Below are 24,646 nucleotides of genomic sequence, written 5' to 3'. Positions count from 1 at the left end.
TTCGTCCTTCAAGGTGAAGTGGATACTACTGGACTTGGGCGGGCGCCTGGCGAACTGAATCGCGTAGCCGAGTCGGATGGTCCGGACCAGCCATCGCAACGGATTGGAAAGCGCAAGCCACGCATCAAAGTTCCGTGCAAGGGGGACCAAGGGGACAACGTCGTCAGACATACCGGCAGGTGGGGCCTCGCGGCTGGGCGGAGCTCGAGGTGCCACACCACGTCGTGGCCGTGCTGAGTCTAGGGACATCGAAGCACTTACCTGGCTCCTTGTGACCAACCCCGGAACAGGCTGGGACGGGGGAGGAAGAGACTGTGGAGACTGTCATATTGGGAGCAGATGTGTGCCACAGCTGGGTGCTCAGGGGCGGGAAGACCACCGCTGGAGCGCCAATCCTGCAAGGAAAAACCCGTAGACGGTAGGTGTATTGACGACCGTGCATACTGGGTATGTAACCCAGGGAAGAAGGAAACCACTCTTTTGCTGAACTGTTGTGTACCGCAGCCACTTGGACATGCAGCAAAATCAAACAAAAAGGCAATTAAATATTCTCCACCCGGCCCTCCACCGGGGGATGGAGTGGTCTTCTTACCAGCTCCAGATGACTGGGTTTCTTTGACCCTGGGTTGCCCGTCTCAGGGGCACTTTGACGACCTCCGTGGATTCTTAGCAGCCGACTGTGAGACAGGTGGCGTCCGCAGGGGGACACCCTTTGCGACGAGCAGACGGGGTACGGGATCTTGAGCCGCGCCGGGGCAGGATATGCTGGATAGCCTCCATCTGCTGCTTCACCCTCGAGAACTGCTGGGCAAAGCCCTCGACGGTGTCGCTGAATAGGCCAGCCTGGGAAATGGGGGCAGCAAGGAACCGTGTCTTGTTGGCCTCACCCATCTCGACCAGGTTGAGCCAAATGTGGCACTCCTGGACCACGAATGTGGACATCGTCCGCCCGAGAGACCGCGCCATGACCTTCGTCGCTCAGAGAGTGAGGTTAGTCACCGAGCGCAGTTCCTGCATCAGATCTGGGGCGGAACTACCCTCGTGCAGTTCTTTTAGCGCCTTGGCTTGGTGGACCTGCAGGAGAGCCATGGCATGCAGGGCAGAGGCGGCTTGTCCGGCAGCATTGTAGGCTTTAGCCATCAGGGACGACATGAACCTACAGGGCATGGACAGGAGTTTTGGGCATCCGTGCCAGGTGGCGGCTCTCTGCGGGCATAGGTGCACCACGAGCGCCTTATCCACCGGGGGAATCGCCGTATAGCCCTGGCCGCCCCGCCATCGAGGGTGGTGAGGGCGGGGGAACTGAGGAATCGGGACCAGGTAGTAAAAGGTGCCCCCCACAATTTCGTCAGCTCCTCGTGCACTTCTGGGAAGAAAGGCACTGGAGCAGGGCGTGGCTGCTTTGAGCGGCGCCACAAGCCCAGGAACCAATCATCGAGCCGCAAGGGTTCAGGTGAGACTGGAGGGTTCCACTCTAGCCTGATGGTCGCGGCCGCCTGGGAAAGCATGTCCATCATCTCTGCATCAGCCTGTGACTGGGCAATCGTCCCCAAAGTGGGGAGCCCAGCTGAGGCTTCTGCGTCCAACTGGACAAGCCTGCTCTCTGATGCTGCGCTCGAGAGCTCATCATCTTCGTCGGCTCCTAACAAGAGGCCAGACTCGCCATGAGACGAGCCGGCGGACTCATCCGGAAGCCCGACTGGGGCAGATGAGCGTGCTGGGGAATGGGAGGTTCACGGGGGGATACCCTGCAGAGGCGATCCCATTGGGGTCCCCAAATCGCCCCCAGTGCTAACCACGCTGGCCTCATACCCATAGGTAGAAGGACCGAGACGGGGAGCCGCTGGGGTGGCATGCTTCCTTATGAAAGCAAGCTGCAACCGCAACGTTGCCATGGTCATGTTCTCGCAGTGAGAACATGAACCATCCATGAACGCTGCCTCCGTGTGGGTCGCGCCCAGACACAAAAGACAGCGATCATGACCATCCGAAGTTGAGAGATAACGACCGCAACCAGGAATAACACACCATCGGAAAGACATCGTTAAAAAGACGTTCCATGTGTGCCACTCTTTTAGAGAAATATATTCTTTTAGAGAAATAAACTCTTTCAGAAAATATACTCTCTTTTTTCTGCCGAAGCACCAAGGGGCGTTCTCTGCAGTGCACCAGTGCAGAGGAGGGAGAAGCCGCTGAAATTCACTCCCAAGAGTGACCCCTAGTGTCACTACATTGACACAACATCGAGTGAGTGACAGATAGGGAACCAGACTTTTAAATATTACATTTTATAAATGCAACAACTGGAATTGTTCGGTTGAAGGGGGTACCAAACTGTGAATCCTGAACAAAACAGTTTGGTGAATACATGTTTACTCATTAGCTTCCACTCAGCTGACAACAATGAAAGTAGCTACCTGATTAGCTAGTTAGCTATAAGCTCGTTGTCACGGAGAGTAAAAGACGGACGTTGTTTATTTTACTTTCCAGCATCGTGTCTCACCAACTAGGTAACAGCATAGCATGAAATCAACACTCATCTGACACAATCCACCACCGCACCCGTTGTCTGCAGTTGTAAATAGATGCTCTGATGTTTACCTTTCAATCTGCTACATTACTGACTGCACTGACAAACTATAGCTGGTTAACAGCAAACAGAGATGAGTGACATGGTTGTCAGGGACAAGGTTAATGTTATATTAGTTATATTGAAAAGGGAAAATGATGGGGTCATTGTTTTAAGTTTCCAGTATGTATTTCACAAACTAGTTAACTTACCGAGACACAGCACAACTCCGCCCTGTCTGCAGACCCATCATCAGCTCAGAGTCAGCTCTGTAAACAATGGAATTGGAGCGCGCTCTTGTGGACAAACTATGCTATAACACCAATTCTATAGCATTGTTTTCTGCATTATATGTTCTGAAAAAAAGTTTTCATATCGGTGCATATTGGTAAAATATACGCTGATACCGATATATCGGTGAAAGGCTAATATCGGCTGAACCGATGTATCGGTCGGGCACTAATATGAGGTAGTGCTTCCGAAATGATGTGAGGTGTATCAGAAATCCTTTAAAAGTGATTCAGATATAAAGCTCATGTCGTTTCAAACCAAAATGCTGTTTATTTTTTGGTTTTTTTAATTTTTGGGTGAACTAATCACTGAGGGATTATTGCTTGTTGACGTCCTACAAGAGATTTGTATGAAATATTTTGTGTTTCTACAATGATAAATCAGGACAATGAGAGGAGGAGAGCAGATCTATTATAAATGACTTCTGTAGCTAGAAAACAGTGCAAATGTGTTTTGTGCTACATCTGACCTACATCTACATGCCTGCACATTTTTAATTATAGGACAGGAGACTGAAGAAATGGGTAAAGTAATCTGTAAGGTTGAAGAGAAGTTTTAGATGCAGTTTTGAAATGAATAACAGATATTTAAACAGCTGCATCTCCACTTACATTTACGACATGGTGATAAGAGTTCTTTCATACTTTTGAAATGTTTTAACTTATTATATATGTTCAAAAGTATAAAAGAACTCTTATCACCTAATAAGTTAAATGTTCCCCCAAACAGATTAGTTTTTTTAAGGTAAATGCTCTATTGAGTATTAAATCAACAAAATCAAACTCCCTACCCTAGACCTAAACCTAAACCTAACCGATAGTGTAATAAATGCAAATGTGGGTTGAAAAACGCAACTGCTGAAGCTGCTCTATGACACTTTCGGCTCACATGTTGATTCATGTTCTCTTCCTTTGCATCACAAGTGCAACGCTCTATCAGTTGAGCTACCGTGCAATTTAATCGTGATAGAGCAAGCTAGTAAATGTAGTTATTTATGTAATGCAAACGTTAAAATGTATCGCCTTACAAGTTATGCGCGATAGTAAATATGTTGTAATAATGTCATAAGAGAGCATTGTGTGAGGAACAGGGCGAAAAGTGTTTATGAGCGGATAGTCTGCTGTTTTTCTTGTGATTTTTGTGAAAGTGAATAAAAGTCATTGTTTTAGCACCGCTAGTGTTCATTTCACCAGAAAACTGTCACAATACGTACAATGTGCCACAAAAAAGCATTTTGCAAAAATATAGGCATAAAGACATTATTCTATGAGACCAGGTTGAATTTAAATTCTGTTCATTGATACCTAGTTTATTTGCTAAATACATTTCTGTGATGCATCATACGGTCAGGGAACAAACTGTGGGTGCTCCTTAAGAGGTTGTTCACACCGGACACACTTTTTCCATCTATGCTACATTTTTAAGACACTTGCGTTCTGTTCCATTCGTTGCGCTACTCTATTTTTTATTTTTATTTTTTATTTTTTTGGTCTGAACAGCCCCTAGTTGTGCTGTTTCAGCCTAATCCAGATCTGTTCTAAAAGATTACACAATCGTGAAATCTCAAACTCATTGTTAATCTGGTCAACTAAATCTCTGGTGCAAATGTTCTTTGACGAAGGCTTTTGAAGGGAATGGACAGGTGAACTTGAACTAAGTTAGGTGCTAATCGGAATGCATAACTTGCGTTGAGAAATATACATCGTCTTAAAATGTGCTACACTTAACGTGATATCCTTAACTGTCTAAATGTGAGCAATTCACAACAGTAACTTCTAAAAAGTAGCTTGCCGTATACTTCAGTGTATTCATTATACCAGTGTTTCCCAACCACTGTGCCGCGGCACACTAATGTGCCGTGAAAGATTGTCAGGTGTGCCGTGGAAAATTATCAAATTCCACATAATAAATAAATGCATGAAAAAAAAAATTATAATTTCAGGGATCCAAACCATAATCGGTCACTTTTGTGATTGTGAAGAGCAATGATTAATGTGCAAAAGTGACTGATATTTATACGTGTTAAGGGTCTTTCACATGACTCGCGTCAGCACTGCAGACTACACTGAAGTCTATGAAGTGACGCCACTTTTCACTAAAGTGTTTTTTACGCACGTTTTTGCTTACCAATAATGTCTTTGAGAGTACTAAGCAACAAGAAATATTTAAAAACTGTCCAAATTTGTGAAGAGATATTGAATGTCTCATTTCTTTTAATTAAATATTACCTTATCGTTTACGAATATCAGAGACCCCAGTTATTGAACTAATTTAAATTCACCAAGAAAACGCTTAGACCTAAACATAAACGAGTCCTTTTATTACTTTCTGCTATCAAAGCAACTGCAAGCTTTATTTCTCTCTTCCAAATACACGTTTTCAATGTTTACTGTGCACACCTCCCTCTTTTTTATGTGGCAAACTCGTAAAATCACCCCTCTGCGACACTTTCTGCAACTCTTGTCATGTGGAGGGCAATGCGGCGCTTGACGCTGGCGTTGAACGGAGCGTTGACGTCTCGACTCAACTCATGTGAAATGCGCTTTACAATGACGAAAGAACATTTTTGAAACTCAAAATTATTATTATTTGTCTATTATTGTTGCCTTTTCTGATAAAAGCCATGCTTAGCAGTTTAAATAGGCTACTGTAGGAAAATGATACCATAGATTTTCTTTGTGTTTATAATTCTTATACTGAAGTCAGTAGATTTGTAGCCATGCAAGTTTTAATAAAGGAGAAGGTAAGGACGTTATTGAAACTCACTATTATTAGACTTTTATTGTTGTCTTTTTGGATGAAAAATAATGATCAGACTGAAGACTATAGATCTGCTTTGTTCTTTTAATGCTTAAACACTATAAAGTCTCTTTGGAGATTTCGGTCATGAACGAACCAAAATGATTCACTGACTCACTCATAGCACATAAGACGCTCATTTGTCGCCACCTAGTGACATTTCCAGAAGGGGTCACTGAACTAATCAGTTAATAAAATTGAACAAATTTGTGAAACAGAAGCAAGCCTCACCAAAATACTCTTTATTCTGCAGCTAATTCTGCACAATTGTAAACTTGAATAAACTTGAATCACTAAAATAGCTGGAATTGGTGCTTTTAGCTTATTCTTTAAAAAAAAATATCCCCAGAAAAAATTTTCATGGGCCAGTGATTGTCTTACCTTTTTGGCGCCTCATGAGTTTGCATCCCTGTAATTTGTTGTAGCATTGCAAGAACAAATCTACAAATTAGAAAAGCAAATTTGTTGTTTTTTCATTACCCATTTAGTGCTCTTGCCAGCTGTGACCTCACACAGCGTAGCCTACCTATGTGATTTTTTTTTTTTTTTTTTTTTTTTTTGCATAGCTGAATTTCAAACATTACAACACACTACTAAGATGGATAGAAAACATTGACAAGTTCTTGAAAAGGAAAAATATTGACGATGGTTAGCCTATGTGGGATAATGGTGTGCCATAGAATTTTTTTAGTCGTAAAAAGTGTGCCGTGGAAGAATAAATGTTGGGAAACACTGCATTATACTGTATACCATTCTTTCAAGAGCTCAGGTTTGCTGGACAGTTTTCTCATGTTATTTAATTTTCAGGGTTCTAGACTAAAAAAATTACTAAGGAGCCATTGGCTCCTAAACTCAAACATTAAGGAGCCAAATGGCTGTTTTTAAATGCCAAATCACAGAATTTCGATTTAGATTGCTGTTCAGAAACAAGATAGAAAGCAGAAGAAAAGGAAGTCAGCTGATAATTAATCGGAGGTTTAATAAACAGTATATATAGTTGAGAATATAAGTTTACATTCCCCTTTGTCTCATAAATGTTCACACCACATTCATAATTTATACAAATATAAAAGATAAAATATTTTTTTATTTAATACTGCTTTTGAGATATTTACATTAAGTATAGTATGCATATAGTAGTGTGCTGTCTTCTTGAGCATCAATGAATGTTTTCACCTTGTGGAATAGTTGTGTATGAGTCCCTCAACTGTCCTAAGTGTCAAAAACTTGATTGCATATATATATACCGGTCAAAAGTTTTGAAACACTTGACCGAAATGTTTCTCATGATCTTAAAAATCTTTTGAGCTGAAGACGTATGCTTAAATGTTTGAAATCAGTTTTGTAGACAAAAATATAATTGTGCCACCATATTAATTTATTTCATTATAAATCTAAAATTTAATTAAAAAAAAAAGTTTTTGAAATTGATGACTTGGACCAAATAATAAAGAAAAGCAGTCAATAAGTGCCCAGCATACAGATGGGAACTCCTTCAATACTGTTAAAAAGCATCCCAGGGTGATACCTCAAGAAGTTGGTTGAGAAAATGTCAAGAGTACATTTCTGCAAATTCTAGGCAAAGGGTGACTACTTTGAAGATGCTAAAATATAACACAGTTTTAGATTTATTTTGGATTTTGTTTAGTCACAACATAATTCCCATAGTTCCATTTATGTTATTCCATAGTTTTGATGACTTTACTATTATTCTAAAATGTGAAAAAAATAATAATAAAGAATGAGTGAAAGTTTCAAAACTTTTGACCGGTAGTGTATATAAACTCAGCAAAAAAAGAAACGTCTCTTTTTCAGGACACTGTATTTTAAAGATAATTTTGTAAATAACTTTACAGATCTTTATTGTAAAGGGTTTAAACAATGTTTTCTATGCTTGTTCAATGAACCATAAACAATTAATGAACATGCACCTGTGGAATGTTCATTAAGTCACTAACAGCTTACAGACGGTAGGCAATTATGGTCACAGTTATAAAAACTTAGGACACTAAAGAGACCTTTCTCCTGACTCTGAAAAACACCAAAAGAAAGATGCCCAGGGTCCCTGCTTATCTGCATGAATGTGCCTTAACCATGCTGCATGGAGGCATGAGGACTGCAGATGTGGCCAGGGCAATAAATTGCAATGTCCCTACTGTGAGACACCTAAGACAGCGCTACAGGGAGACAGAAAGAACAGCTGATCAACCTCGCAGTGGCAGACCACGTGTAACAACACCTGCACAGGATCAGTACATCCGAATATCACACCTGCGGGACAGATACAGGATGGCAACAACAACTGCCCGAGTCACACCAGGAACGCACAATCCCTCCATCAGTGCTCAGACTGTCCACAGTAGGCTGAGAGAGGCTGGACTGAGGGCTTGTAGGCCCGTTATAAGGCAGGTCCTTACCAGACATCACCGGCAACAACGTCGCCTATGGGCACAAACCCACCTTCGCTGTACCAGACAGGACTGGCAAAAAGTGCTCTTCACTGATGAGTCACGGTTTTGTCTCACCAGGGGTGATGGTCGGACTCGCATTTATCTTCGAAGGAATGAGCGTTACACTGAGGCCTGTACTCTGGAGCGGGATCGATTTGTAGGTGGAGGGTCCATCATGGTCTGGGGTGGTGTGACAGCATCATCAGACTGAGCTTGTTGTCACTGCAGGCAATCTCAACGCTGTGCGTTACAGGGAAGACATCCTCCTCCCTCGTGGTACCCTTCCTGCAGGCTCATCCTGACAGGACCCTCCAGCATGACAATGCCACCAGCCATACTGCTCATATGCGAAGAGCCCGGATCTCAATCCCATTGAGCACGTCTGGGACCTGTTGGATCGGAGGGTGAGGACTAGGGCCATTCCCCCCAGAAATGTCCGGGAACTTGCAAGTGCCTTGGTGGAAGAGTGGGGTAACATCTCACAGCAAGAACTGGCAAATCTGGTGCAGTCCATGAGGAGGAGATGCACTGCAGTACTTAATGCAGCTGGTGGTCACACTAGATACTGACTATTACTTTTGATTTTGACCCCCACTTTGTTCAGGGACACATTATTCCATTTCTGTTAGTCACATGTCTGAAACTTTTTCAGTTTATGTCTTAGTTTTTGAATCTTTTTATGTTCATACAAATATTTACACATTAAATTTGCTAAAAATAAAAGCAGTTGAAATTGAGAGGACGTTTCTTTTTTTGCTGAGTTTATATATATATATATACAGTATCTCACAGAAGTGAGTACACCCCTCACATTTTAGTAAATATTTTATTATATCTTTTCATGTGACAACACTGAAGAATTGACACTTTGCTACAATGTAAAGTAGCGAGTGTACAGCTTGTATAACAGTGTAAATTTGCTGTCCCCTCAAAATAACTCAACACATAGCCATTAATATCTAAACCGCTGGCAACAAAAGTGAGTACACCCCGAAGTGAAAATGTCCAAATTGAGCCCAAAGTGTCAATATTTTGTGTGGCCACCATTATTTTCCAGCACTGCCTTAACCCTCTTGGGCATGTAGTTCACCAGAGCTTCACAGGTTGACACTGGAGTCCTCTTCCACTCTTCCATGACGACATCACGGAGCTGGTGGATGTTAGAGACCTTGCGCTCCTCCACCTTCCATTTGAGGATGCCCCACAGATGCTCAATAGGGTTTAGGTCTGGAGACATGCTTGGCCAGTCCATCACCTTTACCCTCAGCTTCTTTAGCAAGGCAGTTGTCGTCTTGGAGGTGTGTTTGGGGTCGTTATCATGTTGGAATACTGCCCTGCGGCCCAGTCTCCGAAGGGAGGGGATCATGCTCTGCTTCAGTATGTCACAGTACATGTTGGCATTCATGGTTCCCTTAATGAGCTGTAGCTCCCCAGTGCCGGCAGCACTCATGCAGCCCCAGACCATGACACTCCCACCAACATGCTTGACTGTAGGCAAGACACACTTGTCTTTGTGCTCCTAACCTGGTTGCCGCCACACACGCTTGACACCATCTGAACCAAATAAGTTTATCTTGGTCTCATCAGACCATAGGACATGGTTCCAGTAATCCATGTCCTTAGTCTGCTTGTCTTCAGCAAATTGTTTGTGGGCTTTCTTGTGCATCATCTTTAGAAGAGGCTTCCTTCTGGGACGACAGCCATGCAGACCAATTTGATGCAGTGTGCAGCGTATGGTCTGAGCACTGACAGGCTGACCCCCCACCCCTTCAACCTCTGCAGCAATGCTGGCAGCACTCATACGTCTATTTCCCAAAGACAACCTCTGGATATGATGCTGAGCACGTGCACTCAACTTCTTTGGTCGACCATGGCGAGGCCTGTTCTGAGTGGAACCTGTCCTGTTAAACCACTGTATGGTCTTGGCCACCGTGCTGCAGCTCAGTTTCAGGATCTTGGCAATCTTCTTATAGCCTAGGCCATCTTTATGTAGAGCAACAATTCTTTTTTTCAGATCCTCAGAGAGTTCTTTGCCATGAGGTGCCATGTTGAACTTCCAGTGACCGGTATGAGAGAGTGAGAGCGATAACACCAAATTTAACACACCTGCTCCCCATTCACACCTGAGACCTTGTAACACTAACGAATCACATGACACCGGGGAGGGAAAATGGCTAATTGTGCCCAATTTGGACATTTTCACTTAGGGGTGTACTCACTTTTGTTGCCAGCGGTTTAGACATTAATGGCTGTGTGTTGAGTTATTTTGAGGGGACAGCAAATTTACGCTGTTATACAAGCTGTACGCTCACTACTTTACATTGTAGCAAAGTGTCATTTCTTCAGTGTTGTCACATGAAAAGATATAATAAAATATTTACTAAAATGTGAGGGGTGTACTCACTTCTGTGAGATACTGTATATATATAAACTCAGCAAAAAAAAGAAACGTCCTGTAGTATATAAATACAGTATATAAATTGTTTTATAATATTGCCTTAGTCTTTTACTGTTACCAGATGGCCCAGACACAGAGACTACAAGAGTGCAAATGGAATGAAATCTCAGATGCAGTTTATTGTGCTACTCCAATCCCAAACAATAATTACCAGGAGAAAAAAATGGTAAATAATACGGGACTTTTAACTGTAAAGAAGCCTGAAATACACATTGGACTCTTATGCAACCTGTTTTTGATCATCTGTAATTGACAAAAATTGACAAAAAGAACCTTTATTTCTAAGAATACAGATTGTGTGCAGATTTCTCATCCCCACTTCTTTTAAAATCACTGGCTCCTGAGTTCAAACCCTCAGTTCTTTTCGGGTAATTCATGAAAAAGATCCGGTTCGGAAATCGGAGGATGGTGGAAGGGAGAATGGCGTGGGGAGACATTTTGGATGGTGACAATAATCAAGACATGGATTATCAGGAAGTAAGATATACCAAAAGGAAACAGGAAAGCAGCATGGGTGATGGATCTGATTGTGAGCAAACAATTAATAAATTGAGAAATATAAGAAATGAAGCTGGTAAGGAGATGGTTGAAAGAGAAATCAAAGTGATTGTTACTTTTGCTAAACAATCAGAACAACAAAAGCATCCTGTTAAGCTATCAAAAGCAATTGAGAAAGAGTAGGAATAGTGAAAGCTGTATCCTTCTTGGTAACGGAAGAATAATGATCAAATGCAGGGACAAGAAGCAGAAACAAAAGATTCTTAAAATGAAAACACTAGCAGGAGGAAAGGTAGTATGCACAGAAATAGGCGATAAAACTAGAGGGGTCATTTCAGGAGTACCTCTTAACGTAAGTATGGATGACATCAAAGGAAGTTTGGATTGTGGAACAGTCATTTCTGCTAGAAGATTGCAGACGTGGAAAGACAATAAAAGGTGTGACAGCATGAGCAAGTTGATTCAATTTGAAGGAAATACCCTACCGACAAAAGTGAAGCTAGGATTTGTAAGCTTTTCGGTTCGAGAGTATATACCCCCACCTCTGAGATGTTTTAAATGCCAATGCATGGAACACACTACAAATACCTGTAAAGGGAAAATGCACTGTGCAAAATGCGGAAGAGAACATGAGTATGGCAAGTGTGAGGAGGGAACAGAGATCAAATGTTGTAACTGTGGGGGAGGCCATAGCGCTGCATATGCAGGATACCCCACACAACAAGAAGCTTGGGAAATACAAAAAATAAAGACAGTGCAAAATATAACATATGCAGAAGCTACCCGTAAGGTTAAGGTATAGCAGAATCAAAGAGAATAAATGTGCAAGGAATCAATGTGGAATCTTCCATCCAGAATAATGTAAATCCTGCAAGAAATGAATCAGATGTTCTGCTTGTGATAACAAAATTGATTTTGTGGCATTTATTTGTGCAGTGGTAAATGGTACAGCGCAAGTAGAAAGGAAGTCGGACAAGTTAAAGATAATTGTAGCATGTGCTAATAAATTCCTAAAGTTAACAGGAATTTCAGCTGAAGAAGTTCATGAGATTTTAAAAGCGAAAGAAGGAACTGTTGCTTTGGTCATGATTCAGAGTAACAATACGTAATTCTATAATGTCTTTCCTTCTATTACATTGGAATGCCAGGAGCTTAATAGCAAATGGGCAAGAATTTAAAAAATATATCACAGAAATGGGAAAATCACCAGATATTATTTGAATCCATGAGACATGGTTAAATAGCTCCTTGGAATTTAAGATCAATGGATATGTAGTAGAGAGGAAAGACAGAGAAAATGGCAGAGGTGGAGGGTGTGCAACATTTATTAAAGAAAGTATAGCATATAAAATAATATATAAAAATAGTAATGCAGAATACATACATATAGAAATAATGGGAATGAAGTAATCAGAATTATATATGTTTATAATCCATGTAAAGAAATAAGTAATATTATTTTAAAAGAGGTGATGGGTGACACACAGGGCAAAATTATTATGTGTGGGGATTTTAAAGCACATAATGGTTTATGGGGTAGTAAAAACACTGATAATAACGGGGAAATAATAGAAGAATTTATAAAAGAACATTCAATGGTTTGTTTGAATGATGGGAAGCCAACAAAAATGGATATAACAAGAGGTAGCACGTCATGTTTAGATCTCACTATAATGTCAGCAGCATTAGCTGGTAAATGTACTTGCATGAAGATAATATGGGCAGTGATCACTGGCCAGTAATATGTGAAATTCAAAATGCAGTACAAAAACTAAATATTAATCAATGTGTTAGATGGAGATTTAAACAGGCAAAATGGAAGGAATTGTATATGTTGTGTGAAGAAAATTTAAATAATATTAAATTTGAAGGAAGTGTTGAAGAAAAATATAATAAAATAGTAGAAGGAATTATCTTTGCAGAAAAACAGCCTATTCCTTTAATAAGAGGTAATGGAAAGAAAAAGAAAAGTGTACCATGGTGGTCAGAAGAATGCACAGTGGCAATTACAGAAAGAAATAAGGCATTTTGAATTTTAAAAAGATTAATAACTCAAGATACAATCGTAGAGTATCAGAAGAAAAGGGCAATTGCAAGAAGGGTAATTAAAAATGCAAAAAGAAAAGCGTGGCAAGAGTTCTGCAGTACAATTGGGAGAGAGACTGAAATGCATGTGGTATGGAGAATGATTAGGAAAAGGAATGGTATTAATAACTATAAGCAGATCCCTGTAATAGAAGAGAAAGGGAAAATGGCCATTAAAAATAAGGAAAAAGCAGAATTTTTATCTACAACCTTCACTAAAATCCACAGTATTGAAAACTTGGATGATAAGTTTTTAAAAAGAAGACATGAAATAAGCAAAATATATAAGAATGTCTGTATGAAAAGTAGTAGATAGCAATATGGATGAAGATTTTAATTCTTTTGAGTTAAAAATAGCCATTAACAATTCAAGGAATACAACACCAGGGAGAGACATGGTCAGTTACAGTATGTTAAAAAACTTACCAGGGATAGCCATTAAAGCATTATTGGATTTATATAATCATGTATGGAATGAAGGTACTTTTACCCAAAGATTGGAAACGTGCAATAGTGATACCAATAGTTAAACCAGGGAAAGATGCAACAAAATCTAACAGCTAACCAATTGCACTCACATCTACATTGTGGAAAGTAATGGAGAAAATGATAGTAAGAAGGTTGAATTACTTTTTGGAGAAAAAAGAAATATTATCACCAGATAAGAGTGGTTGTAGGAAAAAGAGATCTACAATGGATGCTCTGATATTATTTGAAAATTATGCAAAAAAAGCACTTATAATGAGAGAATATCTTGTTGCAGTTTTCTTTGATATTGAAAAAGCATACGATACTTTATGGAGGGAAGGACTTTTAATTAAACTAAATAAACTTGGAATGGGGGGAGAATGTATAACTGGATATTAGATTTCCTATTTGAACATACATTCCAGGTAAGAATAGGGGAAGAAATGTCAGCACCGTATGATATTATGAATGGGACTCCACAAGGAAGTGTCATCAGTCCAATTTAATTAAATGTAATGATTAATGATATATTTGAAAAAATTAAACCAAATATTGGAAAGGCATTATACGCCGATGATGGAGCAGTATGGAAAAGAGGAAGGAATTTAAGAAATGTAGTTAAAGGAATACAAGAAACAATAAGTGAAGTTTCAGTACCAAAGACTCAATATATGATTTTTACAAAGCTCTTAAAAGTATAATATCTACAAGAACTGAGAGAAGATCTACTGATGGAAATCTATACATTATTGTACAGATTGAAAGCAGAGGGTACAACAGTGTACTTTTATTGGATACCAGCACACACTGGGATAGCAGGGAATGAAATAGCTGATAAATTAGCAAAAAAAAAAAGCATTAAAGAAAAACTTGGTGGATATTATAGTACCCCTGGGAAGAAGTGAGGTAAAATCAGTAATTAAAAAGTAACTAGTAAATTTATGGCAACAAAGGTGGGAAAAGAGCAGCACGGGGGGATGGTATTATAATATTGCAAAATTAGTAGGAAAAGAACAATTTTATGGAAGGTATAGAAAGGAAGAAGTAATGGTCTCTAGATTAAGACTGGGACACACAGGATTAAATTCAACACTTGCAATAATGTGGAAGCATGAAAATGGTATGTGTGATGAATGTGATGTTTTAGAAACAGTAGAGCATGTTTTTTCTAAATGTAACAAATATGATGATCAATGTAGTAGTCTTTTTAATAATATAAAGGATAGACCAGTAAATGTCACGGACCTCTTGGGAAAGGGTTTGAGAGATTCTCAGACATATAGGGCTGTTTTAACCTTTTTAAAGAATACAGGACTAGAGCATAGGATATAATGTATGGTGATCGTGGTGCTTCTACCCATACTGGAGGTTGAGAAGCCCAGTGTGGAAGCTGGAGGAGCTAGCTGAAGCTTGGGCTCTGATCCTCTGGGGTGGGTGGGGCATTACATCCTCATATATAAAAAATTTTTAAAATAATAATAAAAACAAAATACAGATGTATTACCCATGTAAGCTATATAGTAGGTGGCGGTAATACTCCTGAGTAGTGAGTGGCCATTAACAAGACGAAGAAGAAGAAAGATCCGGTTCAAAAGAGTAATTTGTTCACGACTCTCTCGCACTGGGTTTGTTGATGCGTGCGGTGCAGCGAGCTCGTCAGAAACAGAACAAGTGAAAAACGGCCTGAGACACACTGGTGGTGCGCATATATCTAAAAGTATATTCAATAACTCTCAAGATGATATCTGATGAAACCGCATATGAACACACACAACCCGACTGTCAACAGTGGTGACTAGATTTTAAATTATAGTCGCAATAAATTATTTTTGGTCGCATTTTCGACCATTTTAGTCACAGTCTGGAGCCCTGATTTTGCTTATTAAACATATTCATCTTTAAAACGTTTGATACAGGTTTAAATAATTGTAAGAAGTTTATACATTTTTCAAAATATTTGAATATTTGGTTTAAGTTTGAGCTGTTACAGTTTGATACTATACATGTGTCTTCATTTTGCACTGTTTTTATCATCAACTAAAATTCATGTTTTGTCAACTGAAATGATATGCCATTTTAGTTAGAGTAAAACTGACTAAAGTGAATGAATATGACATGATGAAATATTGACTAAATGTAAAGGACACTCAAGTCAAAAGACAAAAATTAAGACTAAAATAACAGACTCTGTGAAAATGAACATTGCTTAAATCTGCTGATATAACACTGTATCCAAGAGCACTCGCAAGTACACAACACTGGCCACGTTTACATGCAACCAAATAATCCATTTAGAATCTGACTGATAGCTCAATTGGATTGAAAAGCCTTCATGTAAACAAAAATTATCTGATTGAGCTGGATCCGAATGAAATTTCCATCCGATTGAAGGGGGTGTTGTAGACCTAAAATAATTAGATTAAAATAAAAATATTAGCCATGTAAACGTTTGAATCCGACTACTTTTTCAATCGTATTCAAAATACCTTGCGCTCATGCATAGATATGTGGTGCGTATGTATACATAATACTCTTCGCGTGAACCTACAAAGCAATGACAAAATGCATTATTAAGGGTATGCAGACTCTCACTGAATATTCTGCAGGGCACATACACTATATTGCCAAAAGTATTCGCTCATCTGCCTTTAGACGCATATGAACTTAAGTGACATCCCATTCTTAATCCATAGGGTTTAATATGACGTCGGCCCACCCTTTGCAGCTATAACAGCTTCAGCTCTTCTGGGAAGGCTTTCCACAAGGTTTAGGAATTTGTTTATGGGAATTTTTGACCATTCTTCTAGAAGAGCATTTGTGAGGTCAGACACTGATGTTGGACGAGAAGGCTCGCAGTCTTCGCTCTAATTCATCCCAAAGGTGCTCTGTCGGGTTGAGGTCAGGACTCTGTGCAGGCCAGTCAAGTTCTTCCACACCAAACTCGCTCATCCATGTCTTTATGGACCTTGCTTTGTGCACTGGTGCGCAGTCATGTTGGAACAGGAAGGGGCCATCCCCAAACTGTTCCCACAAAGTTGGGAGCATGGAATTGTCCAAAATCTCTTAGTATGCTGAAGCATTCAGAGTTCCTTTCACTGGAACTAAGGGGCCAAGCCCAGCTCCTGAAAAACAACCCCACACCATAATCCCCCCTCCACCAAACTTCACAGTTGGCACAATGCAGTCAGACAAGTACCGTTCTCCTGGCAACCGCCAAACCCAGACTCATCCATCAGATTGCCAGATGGAGAAGCGTGATTCGTCACTCCAGAGAACGTGTCTCCACTGCTCTAGAGTCCAGTGGCGGCGTGCTTTACACCACTGCATCCGACGCTTTGCATTGCACTTGGTGATGTATGGATTGGATGCAGCTGCTCGGCCATGGAAACCCATTCCATGAAGCTTTCTATGCACTGTTCTTGAGCTAATCTGAAGGCCACATGAACTTTGGAGGTCTGTAGTGATTGACTCTGCAGAAAGTTGGCGACCTCTGCGCACTATGCGCCACAGCATCCGCTGACCCCGCTCTGTCATTTTACGTGGCCTACCACTTCGTGGCTGAGTTGCTGTCATTCCCAACCGCTTCCACTTTGTTATAATACCACTGACAGTTGACTGTGGAATATTTAGTAGCGAGGAAATTTCACGACTGGACTTGTTGCACAGGTGGCATCCTATCACAGTACCACGCTGGAATTCACTGAGCTCCTGAGAGCGGCCCATTCTTTCACAAATGTTTGTAGAAGCAGTCTGCATGCCTAGGTGCTTCATTTTATATACCTGTGGCCATGGAAGTGATTGGAACACCTGAATTAAATTATTTGGATGGGTGAGCGAATACTTTTGGCAATATAGTGTATGTTCTTCCATGACATCACATAAAGCAAAAATAACGTTGTGTCATTCTTAGGAACTTTAAGCAGCAGTTGCAGTTATGATGTTCTATGCTGCATTGCATGTACGAGACTTCACTCACTTCCTGATGTCGAAACCATAATTTCTAAAGCATTTCTTCTTTGCCATAGTGACAGTCGATCGATCGTATGTGACAGATTAGGAAAGTAAATATTAGATTGTTTTACAAGATATGATGCAATGTGAACACAGTAAATAGCGAAAACATCCTCCTCAAAACTTATGTTAAATTACACACGGTTATAGGCTTTGAATAAAAAAACCTCAAAAATATCAGTAGACTATTAATAATAACATCTTGGTTTTAGACGTAGGCTGTTTATATCGTACAAGAGTAAAGCTCTTCTTCAGACAGTTATTTAACACAAGCATCCCCTCTCTTGCTGTTTTAAATAGCCTAACTTTTTTCTTTGAATGATTAAATGCTCCGTCCTGCCGTCATTATTGCTTAGTGACTTTTGCGTAGCGTCCCATCTGCAGATGTTGCATAAAGTCCCTATTATTTTGTTTCCATTCCACATCTGTAAACTCCTTTAAGGACAACTCTCACCCACATGTCTTTACTTTGTACTCACATCCAGAGATGTCTGCGGTTAGATTGGAGGAAGAATGGGCAGGAGGCAAATTCATGGTAAAAAAGTCAGACAGGGTGTTAGATGCTGCTTCTAATACTTCATTTGCCGAGTAGAGTGAGTTACATAAGAAGAAAGCTTTTCTGGCATATTTTTTAGATATCTCAAAACAAAAACACCAATTAAGGACTTTGGTGCTATTCTCACTTTATCAGCCTTTCTCCGCTTCTTCAGAATGCAACGACTGACGCTCTTCGCATGTGCAGACGTTTGGTTTGGAATACATGTAATGCACATTTAAACGAAAATTTGTATCAGATTGCAAAGTTTAGGGGACATATAAACAGTACATTCGGAATCTGCAATCGGATTGAATTTATTCGGATTGACGAAAATTAGTGCATGCAAACATAGCCACTGTAATGTAAACATGCATAAATACAGCAGCCTTCACTCACACACATTCAGGCCAAAACTTGCATACGGCCACATAAGCATCTTAGGCAGTACCCAGATCGCCAGAGCTTGAAATTAAATCTTGAGAACAGCCACCTGGTATATTAGACATCTAAACCTGCAGTGTGTGTGTTTATGGAGTAAGGGGCGATACTCTGTTGCCTGCATGAATTGTTATTGCATGGCGGCCAGCTCGTAGAAGAGCTAAAACAATCAAATGTTTAATTTGTTTAGTTTAGTTTTAATTCGGGGAGGGGATTGTATTCAAAGATGGAGAGAATGAGATTTTGAGATGTAGGTAAATAAAAAGAAAGAAACAGATAGAGGTGAGCCTGTCCAGTAGCAGTCATCAAAAGGTGTGAGGTCTTTCTCTCTCTCTCTCTCTCTCTCTCTCTCTCTGTGAGGGAGATCATTATTAATTTGGTCTATAATCCATGGAGTATTTACACTTGGTCACTTCATGTGTTTTTACTGATCAGATTGCTATCTGATTAAATAAGCAAGTTCTATTTACACACATCCACATCAATGTGTCTCCACCAAACAGATATAAATCAGATCTTCAATTCCCACGCTATATGCAAATAAATCGGGGTTCACTCCTGTGATTATGCTACTGCTGGGCAGCGAATTTAAAAGATGTGATTTATTATTTAATCCTAAGTAACTTTGAACAGTGCACGTCTGTGTTTGTGTGTGCTGTGTATTTTATACATCAGCTTTGCAAGTGGTTAGTTTCGGTTTTGTCAGCAATTGCATCAAATAAATGAAGAAAAACTTCTGTCTCTCCAACAACGTTCATCCATTTCTTAATTTGTTATTATTTATTTTGTGACGTGAGCCCAATGCAAATACTCGGTAGCAGCTGTTATATTTAGGATTTTCCCTATGCTGATATAGTGCTGTTTGGGTGAAGTAAAGTTTGCATATGTGGCTTGAACAGCCAGATGCAATTACACTTGGCAGGGTTTGTGACAAAACAACCTCAAATCTGTCTTGGAGGGCATTTACACTTGGTCTTTTCATGATCGGATAGAAATCCGATCAGCAAAAACTCATGAAGTGACCAAGTATAAATTCCCACTTAATCAACAAAGCTGTCTACATTTCAAGTGCATTCAGATATTTTTGACATTTTTTGTTTTATTTTGACAGCTACTCCAGCCACTTTATTTCCCATGTTTTCAGGAATTTTTTTTTTTTTATTTAAAAATATATTATGTGTGAATTGCTATGAATTTTATTTGTTATGCATTTAAAATAACCTCTGATGGTTAAATCAAAGCTAGCTCATGATGGCATTAAAGGAATAGTTCACCCAAAAAATTCTGTTAACATTTACTCACCCTCATGTTGTTCAAAACCCATTTGACTTTCTTTTTTATGTGGAACACAAATGGGGATGTTTTAATGAATATCTCTGTCCGTCTTTTCAATACAATGACAGTGGATACTGGCTCACTTAAAAGCTTAAAAAGGACCCAAAAGTAGTCCATACGATTCATGCATCATATTGCAATTCTTCTGAAGGCATAAGATAGGGTTCAGTGAGAAACAACCAGAAATGTAAATAATATTTAATTATGAGATCTTTATTTAGTGCTAAAAACAATGCAAGTTCCCACATGAACATGTGCCACTGTGAAAAAGCTTCTCTCATGCTCTCACAAATATGCAGTGGACATTAACATTTTCACTGACAAATTATTTAAATTGAGTGACAGCAACTGTTTTTAACTTTTTAAAAGATAATGTATAATGTGTTAGACGTGCACATGGGTGTGTGTGCGTGTGTGACTTTTGAGGTAGGGATTCAAAGTGATTCTCTCAGAGTCTTTGACAGGAAGTCATTACTCACAACATCTTACAGTTCAGCATGCTTCAGAATGATTAAACAAAAATAACCCAAAGTCAGATACGTTACCATGTGATGAAAAAATTTATTCATTTGAGCTTATTGAAACTTCTGATACATAAAATTCCAAAATGCCTTTGTAAAAAAAAAAAAAAAAAAAAAATTATTATGGAAAGCAACCCGAGATTCACAGTCAACACTCAGGGATAACACATCCTCCCATCAGTCACATACACTCATAACATGAGGAATACAATTTTCCTTGATCTTTTGACATAAAAGAGGTCATTGTACTATAAAAACATACTGTAGGTTTCAGAACTCAAAACCTCCTCCTCACTGCAAAGAGAGCATTTGCTGAAACCAAGCTGCCAAAACAACTCATTCTCTACTTCCTCCACATTGTGATGTCACACTGTGATAGCCACATCCACAACACATCAACAGCCACTTTACCTTATCGCTTCCATAGCTCCGCCCAGTAGAGGTGAGCAGTGAGATGGCAGGTCAGTCAAGAGCAGAGAGCCAATCATAACAGTGGTATTTACTGTCAAGTCTTAAAGGAGAAGCAGCACCAAAACAGAGCGTTTCTGACAGATGTTCAGAATGAGGCTGGAAAAGAATCATGTTTTACAAATATCTGATTATTTGTGTAAGAAATTAAACTAATATTATGAGTCAACCTCAAGGAACATTTTAGAATAATAAAAAGAGGCATGTCATGACCCCTTTAAAGACTCAGTGTGACAATTAGATGACTTAACACACTGTTAAGACATGTGTCCCTTCTCTCTTCATTTTGAAATCTCTCACTTGAGACTCCTGTTTTCAGCAGGGGCCAGAAAAGCGAAATTCCAGCTTTATAGGCAACACGCAGCTGTACAGACAACAAACCTCACTCAAACTTTCTTGACACTAGAGACATCAAAATATGAGAATGCATTCTTCTTACATTCAAACTGTAGGACAGAACGCAATTCTGAATGCAGGGATCTTGAGCTATGTTTAACTTAATACAGCAACCTGAAAAGCTGTATTTATGATGCAACGTAACCAAATTGAGACACTCCAAATGTGTCCATCTGACGCATGTGTACATTAAATTGTTCTTAGAAAAGCCCTTATAATAAATGTATCTCAGACAGATTGACCAATTCAGTTGCGAAATGGATTGCTGTGGACTGTGGGCCAATGATAGGCTTATGTTCAATATAATGTGGAAATAAACAATATATTTCTTTCTAAAGCCACTTTTGTATTGTATTTATTTATTCATGTATTTATGTGTTAATACTGTTTTTGCCAGCAATTAATACAGTCTTCAGTAGTGCACAAAGACAAAGGTCAAATTCTTAGATGTATTTTGTCATTATTCATGGGCAGTTCTTCACAATCCATGTGTTGGCAGAGAGAATATCAGCCCCCGGTTTGCTGTATGTGATCTACTTTAGAAAAATGTCACATTGCCCTTACAACAAACTGAACATGCCACCACCCATGGGACACATTGCCTCCTTAAAAGCTTTAACATTTCCACGTTTCATATGGTTCAGTGTGTAATAAGTGCTTTATAGAAATGAAGTGTTCAGTTCCCTGCTGGAATACACCATCATTGTATCCCAAGAACAGCAGTAATGGCATACAGAGAGACTAGTGAACAGGCGTACAGTATATACATCTCACCCCGAAGACCTTTTATTGCATCACTATGGCAAAAGCAGTGTAGGCTTTTTAGGGAGGTCTCTAAAACACTGTGGTGATTCATGCTGGCGTGATTGTGTAGAAAGCAGTTGGCAGTATGTTAAAATACTTTCTCCTGTCCCAGTTTATTGACAAGCATAAGTAGGCCATGTAGGTGTCGACTTCCTGAACGTAGTAACAATGTACTATGGCAAAATTCAGTTAAAACCAAAATTAGGTCTCTTAGACTATGAGTTGTCCTGTGACAGGTGGGTTTGGCTCTACTATTCAGAGAAAACATGATTGATTTCAGTGAGACTATTTTATAAACAAATTTGTCTGGAAAAACTTTGAAGCCATTTTTCTTTGTTCAGTGTTGGTGTAGTTACTGCATTTTAAGTTTTGTAGGGCAGTGTTGCTCTGTGGAGCTATCAAAACATTGCTTTGTTTTATAATTGAACAGTCCAACATGTCAACTTCTGGCTCTGCCAATTTTCTTTCTTTTTAAATGGGTCATTGACAAATAAGGTTGACCAAAGAATCTTCTAAACATATAGTTTAAAACGCATCAAGTTCGTAGAAATTAATTTTTTGTGTCCATGTTGGGTTCATAAATTTTTAAACAACATTCATACCATTTTATACAAATAATAAGAATAATAATTATAGTGACTTGAAAAAGGTATTATCTAGCTTTTTAAAATAGATGAGAATTTTCAAAAATTTAGTGAATTGTGTTTAAGATTATCACTATCATTGAGTTACATTATAGCTGTTTAATATTCAGCGGCTATTTCAAATTCAAATCCTAAATTTTGTAATAAAACTGGAAAAAAAATCTGCCTCAAGCTAAAAATAAAAGGTATTCATTTATTTTATTTATGTAATTATTTATGTATTTATTGGTGTGGGGCCAGTGAAAATCTTGGCAGGGCCAAAATCTGAGCTACTGACCCTACCTGGCCAGCAGAAAAAAATCCTTATTTAAAATAAAAAAAATAAAAATAATAATTGTATTTTATTTTCGAACTCTCTCCAGATAGTTACACCAGTTAGACATTTCTGACTTTAAAGCTGAAGTATGTAACTTTTTCAGTGTTAAAACACTTTTCTCCTATCCCAGCATAATATGCAGAGACAACTATAAGAAAGCCATTCATAGGTTAATTTTCTCAAAAACTGTAAGGAAAAAAAAAACATTTATTTTTGCAATTCCATTTGGTGGCACAGGAATTACATACTTCATCATTAAGCCCCAGAAAAAAATATCAAAATGACTTTGAACTCTTAAATTGAAAGCATGTTCATCATAGTAGTAGGAGGTGCATTCAGGTAATTGTATTGTGTGAATGGCATTTTTAATGCATTTTTGACTAACTTTAAATATCAAAAATGAACGTCACGTTATTCACCCAAATATAATTTTTCAATGGTGCTGATCTAGTTTTCTAACGATATTGCTCATATTTTGTCTTTCTGTTTTGCAGTCTATTGACCCTGGTCAGCAGTTCACCTGGGAGAACTCCAACCTAGAGGTCAACAAGCCGAAGAACCGCTATGCAAACGTCATCGCTTACGACCACTCCAGAGTCGTGCTGACACCTGTTGATGGTTAGTCCAAAAACTCCTGATATTTTCACAAAATAAAAAGAGGCTCACCTCTATGTGTGATGCATGCTCAGTAGCAGTGTGTAAACGTGTCTTCATTCTGCACTGGTGCCCTGCAGATGTACCAGGAAGTGACTACATCAATGCCAACTACATTGATGGCTACCGCAAGCAGAACGCGTACATCGCCACTCAGGGTCCTCTGCCCGAGACACTCAGTGACTTCTGGAGGATGGTGTGGGAGCAGAGAACCAACACCATCGTCATGATGACCAGACTGGAGGAGAAAAGCAGGGTGAGAGTTTACACGTTATCTCGTGTTGTCTGGTGCAACAATCATTTTTGTAATTGGATTTTTGTCTTGTTTTCCATTAAAAATCATTAAAACATCTTTAAAACATGATACATTCCTTGAGATGCTAAATGGCATGCTATTAGAGCTTGTTTTCTAAAATATCTTGCAAAATTTTGTGAGGTTTATTCTTATAAAACAAGATTTGCCATGTGGCAATGCGGTAAGAAAAATAAACTTGTTTTCCCTTTGAATTAAGTAGTGGTCCACCGATATGGGTTTTTTAATGGCCAATGCCGATATCCAGAGAGCATTGTGGCCGACAGGCTGATACAACGCCGATACATCACACAATTTATTATAGTAAATAACAAACATAAAATTGCTAATATATATATATATATAATAAACTCTTATTTAGCACTATATTTACTCAACTTCACACAAAACTAAAAAATAATATTGTATTTTAAATGGTAGATAGCAGTTTCTTCAGATTTCTGTTTAGTCATCAAATTTTTGTAATTTATTTGCACATGAAGAAATTGTTAATATATTAGAAAGAAGGAAATACAGTGCACACAGTAGTCCAGCAACCTTGGATGGCATGTCCACGTTAGCAATCGCATTTACTCACAAAAAATATAAAA

At 39.2% G+C, this 24,646-nt stretch overlaps 1 protein-coding gene across 3 annotated transcripts in view; it reads left to right on the top strand.

Moving 5' to 3' along the window:
- The window catches only part of ptprfa (protein tyrosine phosphatase receptor type Fa), a 516,187-nt gene that overhangs the window by 420,428 nt on the left and 71,113 nt on the right, over positions 1-24,646 (top strand). For all 3 annotated transcript variants that reach the window (XM_051711353.1, XM_051711352.1, XM_051711351.1), the window contains 2 exons: positions 23,584-23,707; positions 23,824-23,999. In XM_051711353.1, coding sequence (XP_051567313.1) covers positions 23,584-23,707; positions 23,824-23,999 — 300 coding nt within the window. The remainder of the gene's footprint in view (positions 1-23,583; positions 23,708-23,823; positions 24,000-24,646) is intronic.

Source organism: Myxocyprinus asiaticus, chromosome 12 (genome assembly GCF_019703515.2).
Source record: "Myxocyprinus asiaticus isolate MX2 ecotype Aquarium Trade chromosome 12, UBuf_Myxa_2, whole genome shotgun sequence".
NCBI classification, from domain to species: domain Eukaryota; kingdom Metazoa; phylum Chordata; class Actinopteri; order Cypriniformes; family Catostomidae; genus Myxocyprinus; species Myxocyprinus asiaticus.
Note: the sequence above shows the minus strand (reverse complement) of the source record. Positions and strands in the feature narration are given on the sequence as shown.